Consider the following 12,135-nt stretch of genomic DNA (forward strand, 5'->3'; position numbering starts at 1 on the left):
GTATCATGGTGGTGACAAGTTTCTGTCCCAGAGAAGACAGAATTGAGACCTATAGCTGGTATCTATCTATCTATCTATCTATCTATCTATCTATCTATCTATCTTTCCAGAAAAAGTTTCTCTGTAGCTTTGGAGGCTGTCCTGCAACTTGCTCTGTAGACCAGGCGGGCGTTGAACTCATAAAGATCCCCCTATCTCTTAGTGCTGGGACTAAAAGCATGTGCCACCACTGTCTGGCTACGAAGACATTTCTTAAATGGACTACTACAAAGAGATGTCCCCCCTTTTCATTTGAGATTCATGCCAACCTGTGAACACCAATGAATAGGTATCTTCTTACAGTTTTCCCAGGAGGAAGCAGTGGGGAGGGAAAGCAAGGGGTCAAGCCTTTACTGTGGCTTCCACAGGAAAGACAAACCAGAGCAAAGATGCTGGATTGGACTGGATACTCAGGATAATCTCACAAACTCTGAGATACAGATAGTCTGTAGTTGATATCTGGCTCTTAAGTACACCCTAGAGAGCCAGCTAAAGCAGAGGGTTTTAAATACAGACTTTGAATTTTCTGGTTTGCATACTAAAGGCACAAGAAAGGGACAGTAATTTGTTATCCCTTAAGAATTAGCTCATCCTGGGTAGAGACAGCAAGGCCCCAGATACCACAGAATTAAGACTACAGAAAATAATACAGTGTACACAGCCTGCTTTGGTTTTCTTCATAATATTTTCCAAGAAAGCAAGAACTTCACCTGGGGTCTGGAGAGATGGCTCAGAGGTTAAGAGCACTGACTGCTCTTCCAGAGGTCCTGAGTTCAATTCCCAGCAACCATATGGTGGCTCACAGCCATCCGTTATGAGATCTGCTGCCCTCTTCCGGTGAGCAGATATACACAGAAGCAGAATGTTGTATACGTAATAAAAAAAATCTTAAACAAACAAAAAACTTCACCTGGCTCAGTGATGTACCAACAGTCCACAGAATAGTGTCTGACATATAGCAGGTCATTTAAAAGTTCACTGAATGAATGAATGAATATTAAAAGCATGGCTTGAAAGCTGGGAGGTGGTAGCATAAGCCTTTAATGCCAGCACTCAGGAGTTAGAGGCAAGTGGATTTCTGTAAAATTCAGGCCAACCTGATCTATGAAACAAGTTCCAGGCCAAGCAGGGCTACACAGTGAGACCCTGTTACAAAACAAAAACAACCAGATAGAAAGAATTAACAGAATCTGCCTCATGAATTACAAAAATTAAATGAGTAAATACAAACAAAATATTTACCCAGACTAAATGTCCATGTGGCACAAATTCTAAGAGGTCTTAATAATAAAAACCCGGAGTCAGCTATCAGGAAGTGAAAGCTGAGAATCCAGCCACTTACCTCTACCAATGCTCAGACGAAGGGGTGAGCCTGTCTCAGACTGCTTCCCCAGACTGTCTGCTTCAGACTGACTGCCTAGACTGTATCTTTCTTTACGAATTCTCAGATTCTTTTTTCTACCCCAGCCTTATATTCCTGTCTCCACCTCCTAATGCTGGGATTAAAGACTTGGGAATCTCAAATGCTCATCTTTGTGTGAGGTCTGTTTCTCTTATAGACAGATTCAATCTCGGGTAGCCCCAGGTGGCCTTGAACTCACAGAGACCCATCTGCCTCTGTCTCCCAAGTACTGGAATTAAAAGTGTGGCCACCACTGCCTGATCTCTATGGCTAACTAGTGAGTGCAGCTAGCTCTGCTCTCTGATCCTCGGGGAAGCTTTATTTGTTAAGATCATCAAGAAAATATTACATGTGCAAATATTAATAATTATTGTCATTAATAGTATGCCACAATTAAGTCCTACAAATTCACTTTCTAAATTTCACTTATTTCCTGGAGGAACAATTTTAGAAGACACTTTTCTACTCCTAGGAACCCTCATGAAAAAAATCAAGCACACAAAAAAACTACTACTCATCACAGACCAAGGCTAACAGTGTTCTTACGATGTGTCAAGTATTGTTCTGAGCTTTGCTAAAGGTCTAAATATTAATTTACTTCTTTCTAACTCCCTAAAGAGCTGTTTTAAATGCTCAGACAAGTGAGGTTCACACACTCAGTCGGTAGGGCTGAAGCCTGATTCCCATCCATGCAGTCTGTCTTTTTTTTATTTTATTTTATTTTATTTATTATGTATACAACAATATTCTGCTTCCATGTGTATCTGCACACCAGCAGAGGGCACCAGATTAGATCTCATTACAGATGGTTGTGAGCCACCATGTGTTTGCTAGGAATTGAACTCAGGACCTCTGGAAGCAGTCAGTGCTCTTAACCTCTGGGCCATCTCTCCAGCCCCAAGCAGTTTGTCTTATACAGGCTCCTAAGCATCCTCCTTTGTTGGCAGGCTACTCAGTCTACTCCAAGACTGAAGGAAAACATTCTGACTTTAGCAGGGTTACACTTAGTCTACAGACACGCCTCAATAAAGTGGTGCACGCCTTTAACCCTAGCACTTGGGAGGATGACACAGACAGATCTCTTTGAGTTCCAGGATAGCCAGTGCTATGTACAGAAACCCTGCCTTAATAAATAAAATGAATGAATGAATGAAGTCTAGTAATTTTGAAAAGGTAAGCATTTTTTGGTTTAAAAAATGAACTATGAACTTTGAATGTGAAGTAAATGTTAGTATAGAGTTCGGATGACAGCCTTGGTGTCATTCCTTAGGTGCGACCTATTCTACTATTTGTTTATGGTTGGGGTCTTTTGCTGGCCTAGAACTTGCCAAGCAGATTAGGCTGGCCAACTCTATCACTCACTCACTCACTCACTCACTCACTCACTCACTCACTCATTCATTCAATTTGTGGTCAGGCTCTCTCACTGGCCTGGAACTTGCCAAATATACTACAGGCTGCCAGCCATCAAGAGTCACCTATCTCTGTCTCCCCAGGGCTAGGATTTACAAACACACTGCCACATCTAACTTTATGACCTGCTTTTTTCTCTGTAGTATTTATCACTTATTTTAGGTATACCAGGGCTCTATCTGCATGCACACCTTTGCTCCAGAAGAAGGTATCAGATCCCACCACAGAAGATTGTAAGCCACCATGTGATTGCTGGGAATTGAACCTCTTCACCTCTGAGCCATCTCCAGCACCATGACTTGCTTCTTAATGAAACTTGGATTTAATAAAACAAGACTTAGCAATATTATCTTAGTACTTAACCAAACTGGATCTAATAATGACTTTGTAAATCTGAAAGACTAGGATTTTTATTATTTCTGATTTTTGTTTTCAAAACCATAAAACATTAAAGACTGGGTCTTTAATGTTTTATTAAAAACTGACCCAAAACCTCAGTAGTAGTAGAAGTAATTGTTGTTAAAAGTAGAAGATGGCAGGGCGTTGGTGGCGCACGCCTTTAATCCCAGCACTCAGGAGGCAGGGCAGGCAGATCTCTGAGTTCAAGGCCAGCCTGGTCTCCAGAGCGAGTGCCAGGATAGGCTCCAAAGGTACAGAGAAACCCTGTCTCGAAAAACAAAAAAAAAAACAAAAAACAAAAAACAAAAAACAACAACAACAAAAAAAGTAGAAGATGAAATGTACAAAAACAATGGGAAAAAAGAAATCTTCATTCATCCTCTATTTGATGTATATTCACTCAATGGCTAGAAAAACAAGAGACTCAAAATTACATCAATTTTCAGTTTGTTTTTTAATTTTCTTTTATTAGTTCAAATTAGGAACAAGCTTGTTTCATATTATCAATCCCTTCTCCCTCTCCCTCCCCTCACCCCCACCCAATTTTCAGGCTTATTTATACGCATTTAGTAAAGTTACCTGACTCAATGTGCCAGCCTGAATATAATAAAAACAACGCCATTTTAAAATATATTCAAAACTGCCTGGGTGAGCCGGTGAACCTCTTCTGGTAATAGCAGTATTAATGGACTACATAGGTGATGAAATAATGTGACTAAATTGATAGTTACCTTCCAGGGCAGGTTCAAACCTTTATGTCACTAGCTACACATTACTGTTTGTGGGGGCTTAGTGGCTCGGACCTGTAATGCCAGGACTCTGGGAGACAGAAGCAAGGGGATTGTCATAAGCTCAAAGCCAGCGTGAGCTATACAATAAGACCCTGTTTAAAAACAAAAACAAAACAAAAAAATATAGAGAGAATTGTTACGCATGTCTGACATAACTGTGTGAATAATAGCCACAAAGAAAAGCTGTTAGAACAATCCTCCAAAAATGGGAAAAGTTGTTGTATAACCTGTTACCATTTTTCCAAAAACAACTCACTGTTAAAGAGTAAGAAACAAGCCGGGCGTTGGTGGCACACGCCTTTAATCCCAGCACTCGGGAGCCAGAGGCAGGCATATCTCTGAGTTCGAGGTCTGCCTGGTCTCCAGAACGAGTGCCAGGATAGGCTCCAAAGCTACAGGGTTTCAAAACCCTGTCTCGAAAAACAAAAACAACAACAACAACAAAAAGAGTAAGAAAAAAATATATAAAGACTGCTTATAATTCATTTTATTATATAAAAAAAGGTTAAGCCAGGCATTTGTGGCAGACGCCTTTAGTCCCAGCAGTCAGGAGGCAAAGGCAGGCGGATCTCTGAGTTCAAGAACAACCTGGTCTACAGAGCAAGTTCCAGGACAGGCTCCAAAGCCACAGAGAAAACCTGTCTCAAGCCACCCCCCAAAAAAAGGTTACTTGATGGGCAGTAGTGACATAGGCCTTTAATCTAGCACTTAGGAGGCAGAGGTAGGCCGATCTCTGTAAGTTCAAAGCCAGTCTGGTCTACAATGTGAGTTTCAGAGCAGCCAAGGATATACAGAAAAACTCTCTCAGGAAGAAAAAAAAAGGGGGGTATTGGATACTACTCACTTAATGCACCTAGTTTTAAATATTGCCCTATAAATCAAATATACATACTTATCAAGTTACTTGGCTTGGATATATCTAACTTCAGGACAAGTACTCAGTGGATAGTTCACACCTGAATTACACTGTTGCAGAGTATTATTATTTAAAGATGTGTTACATTCTTTTATGCTGCAATTGTTTAACTCTGTGAAGCGGTGTTATTTTGCATAACTGAAACACCTGAATGGCCAATATTGAGGCAGGAGAAAGGATAGGTAGGGCTGGCAGACAGAGAGAATAAATACAAGGATGGCAGACAGAGAGAATTAATACAAGTAAAGAAAGGAATGGAGCAGGAAGAAAGGGGTAAGAAGACATAGGGACCAGCCACCCAGCTAGCTACATTGCAAGCCACACAGTAAGAAAAGAAAGGTGTATAAAACAGAGAAAACTAAAAGTCCAGAGGCAAAAAGCAGACAGGATAAATGGGGGTGGGGGGGAGTTCCTTTTCAAGACAGGATTTCTCTGCATAATAGCAGCCCTGTCTGTCCTAGAACCCGATTTTAAGACCAGACTGGCCTCAAACTCACAAAGATCTACCTGCCTCTGCCTCTAGAGTGCTGGGATTAAAGTCATGTGCCACCACCACCCGGCAAAACAGGATAATTAAGTTAAGAAAAGCTGGCTAGGGGCTAAAGAGATGGCTGAGGGGTAAAGAGCACTGGCTGCTGCTCTTCCAGAGGTCCTGAGTTCCAATCCCAGCAATCACATGGTGGCTCACAACCATCTGTAATAGGATATGATGTCCTCTTCTGGCATGCAGGTGTACATGCAGAGAACTCATACATAAAATATAAGTAAATAATTTAAAAAAAGAAAAGAAAAGCTGGTTAGAAACAAGCCAAGCTAAGGCTGGGCATTCATAAGAAAGAATAAGAGTATGTGTATTTATTCCAGAGCTGGGTGGCAGATCCCCAAAGAGCAAAGAGTTAAAAAAACAAAAACAAACAACAAAAAAAATCAAACAAACAAAAACTACACCACAAACAAATTACTAAGTTTTAACTACTAGATTATTATAAACAAAAACTGATGCCAGTACAAAAATGTTTAATCACACTACTGGTCTAAACATACAGTGTACTAAGAAAACAAACACTGTAGGAATCTGATGCTGTAGTAATACTACCTTATACTAAATAATAGCAATGACCAAGTAAATGAGACATAAAGCAAGCACTCAGGAAGCAAGGGGAAATTACAGCTAACCTGAGACAAACCTATGTTAAAATGCCTGGAAAATTGGTAGGATTCTAACTATGTCTAGATTCACATGGACAGTAAATAATTTGCAGTACCATAATAAAATACAGAAATAAAGGTCCTCAGTAGATTTTATAATTAATTTCTGAATACTAAATTATATTATTTCCTAATTTATTTATTAGCATTAAATCTTAGATACGAAAATTTAAGAAAACCGGTTAGGGGCTTAAGGGCAACACGCCTTTAATCCTAGCACTCAGTAGACAAAGGCAGACATGTTCCAGGTGAGTTTGAGGCCAGCCAGGGTTAGCCAGACCTTGTCATAATGAAAAAAGGAAAAAGAGGGAGAGAGGGGAAGGAAGGGAGGGGGGAGGGAGGGAAAAAAAGAGAAAACAAGCAAGCAAACAAAATTCATACTTTAGAACCAAGGACTGGGATCTGTTTGCATCGTGTTCAAATACTATTTATAGTATAAGATAAAGTCTACCTCCTCCCCTCTCCTCCCTGACCCTCTCCAAATAACAGATATAGGCCCCCCCCCAAAAAAAATCAGGATAAAAATCACCAGTAGGAATACAGTACTAATTAAATTGTGCATTACATATACCAAAGTAACTTCCAACTGTAGAGGAGTTTTGAGATTTACAAAGCTCTTTAACAAACACTGTTTCATTAGAATATCCACTTTGAGATGATGAAATAATACTAAGTAACAATCACTATGTTAAAGAGAGGTCTTGATTGTTGTTGCCTACTGAATCTGGGCTTAAGAAATTCTCCTGTACCAGGGCTACTAGCATTTAACACTACAGGGCCACACCACCAACACTGGATTAAACTATCTCTTTCAAAGATGAAAAACCTACTGGGCATGCTGGCACTTTTAGTCCCAGCACTCAAGAGGAAAAGCAAGGCAGATCTCTATGAGTTTGAGGCCAGCCTGATTTACATTGCAAATTGCAGGGCAATCAAGGACACACAGTGAGACAGAGAGAGAGAGAGAGAGAGAGAGAGAGAGAGAGAGAGAGAGAGAGAGAGAGAGAGAGAGAGAGAGAGAGAGAGAGAGAGAGAGGACCTAAAACTGAAAAGTTTAGTGACTTGCTCATAGTCAAGTCAGTTAAGATGCAGAAGCAGGATGGGATGTCTCAGTGGGTAAAAGCACTTGCTACACAACCCAGACAACCTTGATTTTACCTCTAGAACCCACACAAAAATATAAAAGGAGAGTGCCAACTCCATGCAGTTATCCACTGACCTCTGCAAATGCGCCATGGCACCCAAAGCAGGTACACCATGCACTCACACAACAATAATAAAGTTTTAAAAATACAAAGCACAGAGGCAGGCAGATCTCTGTGAGTTCGAGGCCAGCCTGGTCTACAGAGGGAGTTCCAGGATAGGCTCCAAAGCAACACAGAGAAACCCTGTCTCAGAAAAAAAAAAAAAAAGAAAGAAAGAAAGAAAAAAGAAAGTGCTCAAAGATGTTTGAGCTCAAGCAATTTCCTTTCTCTAGAAGCCTCACAAGTAACTGGTTCAAGAAAAAGTATATGTCTCAAATGAAAATATTTTCATAAGTTATTTTTCCCAAATTCTTAGTCAAACATTTAAAACGATTGCCCTCAAATGAAGTTAACCAAACTGTTTTTAGGAAATATTCCATTTAAGTTTTAGGGGAGAGATGGGGAATGTCTAACTACAAACCTCAGGCTGGCCTTAAACTTGGGAAGAGAGTTTCTGCCTGTTTTCCAAGTGCTGGGGTTACAGGCATGCACCACTATCATGCCCAGCAAGCTACCTCCACTGGAGGAACAGAAAGCTTTGCTGCAGTAACAGTTAAGACATTTAAAAGGTAAAGCACATAGCAATTAAAACAGAAAAATTAAAAATAGTAAATACTACATCAACGTACCTTTTGTAGACTTGTTGGATTCAACTGAGTTTTGTCAATTATTTTTATTGCAACCTGGGAGGGAAGTATTTACAGATTTTCAGAACTTGATAATTATAGACTAAACAGTAAAAGTTGTATAAATTTGCACACATGGCATTGTTAAAAAGCAAATCTAAGCTGGTTACAACAAAGTAATTAGAACTTCTTAAGACAATGTGATTTAGAAGAGACCTCATATGACATCATAACATTCTCTATACATAGAGGAGGTGAAATAATCTCTTCTACCCTTCCCTCAAAATATTATAGAATGAATACACTTCAAATCTCTTCACTTTGGGGGTGGTAGTACTGGCAAGACAGAGTCTCATTCATGCTAGGCGGCTAGTCGGATGCTACCGACCTATATACCTCCCCATCCCCACTTTGCTCTTTACTGAAACTAATCTCAGCAAACGTTGGCATTCTAAGGCAGAAACCTGAAAGGAATATTTAGCCTAAAGAGCTCTAGGTTCGAGACTGCCTGGTCTACAGAGTGAGTTCCAGGACAGCCAGAGCCACACAGAGAAACCCTGTCTTGGAAAACAAAAACAAGCAATTTATTTAGTATATATGTGCACACATGCATGCTACAGATGACCACCTTCTGAAGTTAATTCTCTTTCCACTATGTGGGTTCCAGGGATTAAATTCAGGTCATCTGATGAGGCTAAGCCATAGGAACCTTTACCCACTGAGAGCCATGTTGTCAGCCCAACACTACATTATTTTTAAAAACTACTACCTGCTCAAATTAGTGATTTTCTATGAGCCTGTTGGACTCCAGGACCAAGAAAGAAGAAACATTGTAGCAATGGTTCTGACTGCTTCAAGGCAACTCAGAATTGAGAAAAAGGTAGAGAATGTATGAACATATTTGAAAAATATAAGCAGAAACTGTATTAAATAAGATTAAGAAAAAAGTATTTGCTGGTAGGATTTTCAAATATCACCAATACATATCTCACCTGGGAAGAACCAGACTATTTATTCAATTTGATAGCCCAAGTTGTGCTGTGTTTGAGCAGTTGTTTCCTCTGAAATTGAAATACTCCATCCTGCAGTAAAGCTCCTTCAGCAGGAAAATAAACACCTTAAAATAGCTTCAGGAAGTCCCTAAAACTGACCAGATTCATTAGGCCCTTCCTTTGTGGAGTAAGCAATGAAACCTGAGGGTCCCTCTCAGATAAATGGAGTTTAGCTGCAAAGAACTCTGAAACCAGTCCAGCTACCTGGAAGAAGCAGAAACCAACCAAGCTGCCTAGAAGCAGTTTATACAAACCGAGACACCTGGAAAAGATACTCTTCAAACTGCTGAACTACCTGCAGGCTGTGCAGTGTGACCCAGGTTTCCAGCTTTGTGAGCTGTTACCCATGCTGGGGTGGCTTTAGTCATACAGCTGTCTTTCAGTCATTTCTGTTCCTGTAAGTGACCCCTCACCCATAGTCTTATAAGTAACATGGATAAAACTTAATTAGTTCACCAAGTTGGACATTGGTGGTATGTGCACTTCAGTCTGTCATGAATTCCTACCTGTAGGGAGCATATTTTTGTGTAATGTCTCCCCAGTTTTGTCATACAACAGTGCGGTACTTACATTTGTTAAGCTGATCAAGGCCTTCAACACTCATAATTAGCAACCAAAGATACATTAAAAATTGAGCAAGGACAATGAAAAAACATGACTTCCAGCATTTTAACAGATTACAAATGTCACTTATAAAAATTTACAGTATTTCAAAATAGAATTAATTTTTTTCAATCTTTATTTTCTTTCCTTTTTTATGACTTATTTTAAATTTTATGTGCATTGGTGTTTTGTCTGAATGTATGTCTGTGTAAGGGTGTCAGATACACTGGACCTGAAGTTACAGACAGTTCTGAGCTGCCATGTGGGTGCTGGGAATTGAACCTGAGTCCTCTAGAAGAACAACCAATGCTCTTTTAACTGCTGAGCCATCTCTTCACCCCCAAAATTTTATTTTCATAAGCGATTTTTCACGATGTATATGGAATTCACAATTCCAAAGAAATCTCTCTTTTCTGGTCATAGTCCAATGTCAATCTTAGGGACAAATCTGGCAGTGTTGAGGCCGCTTCCCATTTTCTTCCCTCTGAGTTTCAGAAACCTGGTTTCTAGCTGCTCTTTATAATTGCTAGCTTCCTGTTTGTAAGTGGCAATTCTATCCTGCTTCTGTTCTTACACATTCATATTCAGGGACTGCTTTTGTTTGTTTGTGGGGTTAGTTTTTGGTTTGGGGTTTTTGGAGACAGGGTTTCTCTGTGTAGCCCTGGCTGGCCTGAAACTCAGAGATCCGACTGTCTCTGCCTCATGAATGCTGGGATTAAAGGCATGAGCAACCACTGCCAGGCTTTTATTTATTTATATTTTGTGTGTATGAGTGTGTTGCTTGCATGTGTGTACCTGGTGCCCATGGAGGCCAAAAAAACAGCACTGGATCTCTTACAACTACAGTTACAGACACCTGTGAGCTACCACCACCTGGGTACAGGAAATGAACCTAGGTCCTCTGCAAAAGCTGTCAGTGCTTTTAACTGCTTTTCAAAAAGGTCAGATGTGTTGTATACAGTTCCACTAAATTATAGAAAAGTCATCAAAGCTCCTGTGAGTAAAAGATAATAATTTAACATATATACACAGCAATGAAAAAGTTCTTAATCTCTTTTCCTCCGAGCTGGGTTGATTCAATCACCAAATTAACCTTGGACCTGACCTGGAGCCTGGGGAGCTGAAACCTTGAGATCACCAAGAAAGAGTGACTTTGGGGTATGATTACTGTGGTGTTACCAGAAAGGTGGAGACTAGAGAGGAGACTATCACTAGTTCTCAAGGCTGTGGGTGGGTGTGGGGAAGAGTGACCCAGAAAAAGCCACATAAGTTCTCTAGGTGAGGAAAGGGGGTTGATTGTGCCTGTCACATGCCATATAAAGTTCTGGAAATTTCATTTAGTAACTATGATGCCTGAAGCAAAGTGGAAAGTTTCAAAACAGTAATAAAGAGGTTCATGCATGAGACCAGGCAAAGCAAACATCCCTGGAGGAAAATTTTTATCTTCTAGCATCTGATCAAAAGGTTCTAGTATTTGGACCCTGAAAGGTGTTAAGGCATCCATAACCATTAAAAGAACAGTCAAAAAAAGGACTCCAGGGCTAGAGAGACAACTTAACAGTAAGGAGTGTATACTGCTCTTGCAGAGGACCTGAATTCAATCCCAGCAACCAAACTAAGTAGCTGACAACCACCTGCAATTCTGGCTGTAGAAGGATCCAATGTCTCTGGCTACACTCAAGAGCACAAAACTACACAGACAGTACACATACATATAATTTAAAAAAAAAAAAACAAGCCATGCAGTGGTGGAGCAAGTCTTTAATTCCGGCACTCAGAAGGCAGAGGCAGGTGGATGTCTGTGAATTCATAGGACAGCCTTGCCTACACAGGGAGGTCCAGGACAACCAGAGTTACAATGAGAAACCCTGTCTCGAAAAACCAAAAAATAAAAAAAATAAAACTTGTAATAATAAAAAATGAAAGAATTCTAAATCTCTTAAGCTCCCAATAGTCTGCTTAAGCTGCCATAATAAATACCATAGACTGGTAGTTTAAACAGAAACAATTCATTTTAGTGAATAATAGAATTCAAAATCAAAGTGCCTGCAGGGTTGGTTCTGGTGAGGATTTTGTTCCTAGCTTCAGACAGTTCATTCCTTCTCAGTGTATCCTCACCTAGTAGAAAGAGAAGATTCTCTGTTGTTCCTTTTTTACAAAAACATAAATAACATTGATTAAAGCTCATTTAAACTTCTATGAAGACCCTATTACCAAATATAGTCACACTATAAGCTAGGACTTCAACGTAAGAGTTTGAGGACAAGACAAGCAGTAATCCCAGCATTCAGAAGGCAGAGGCAAGCAAACCTCTGAGTTCAAGGCCAACCAGTTCCACAGAGAGAGTTACAGGACAGCTAAGTCTACACAGAGAACCCTGTGTGTGTGTGTGGGGGGGACGACAACAAACCTTTTAGTCCATGGTGGATGCAAACCATGAC

At 40.1% G+C, this 12,135-nt stretch overlaps 1 protein-coding gene across 10 annotated transcripts in view; it reads right to left on the reverse strand.

Annotated features, from left to right (window-relative positions):
• The window catches only part of Mark3 (microtubule affinity regulating kinase 3), an 88,590-nt gene that overhangs the window by 55,755 nt on the left and 20,700 nt on the right, over positions 1-12,135 (reverse strand). For 9 of the 10 annotated variants that reach the window (XM_027416700.2, XM_027416697.2, XM_027416696.2 and 6 more), the window contains exon 3: positions 8,043-8,096. The exons of the other annotated variant lie outside the window; for it this stretch is intronic. In XM_027416700.2, the coding sequence (XP_027272501.1) occupies positions 8,043-8,096 (54 nt within the window). The remainder of the gene's footprint in view (positions 1-8,042; positions 8,097-12,135) is intronic. 10 annotated transcript variants of the gene reach the window in all.

Source organism: Cricetulus griseus, chromosome 5, assembly GCF_003668045.3.
Source record: "Cricetulus griseus strain 17A/GY chromosome 5, alternate assembly CriGri-PICRH-1.0, whole genome shotgun sequence".
Taxonomy (NCBI): domain Eukaryota; kingdom Metazoa; phylum Chordata; class Mammalia; order Rodentia; family Cricetidae; genus Cricetulus; species Cricetulus griseus.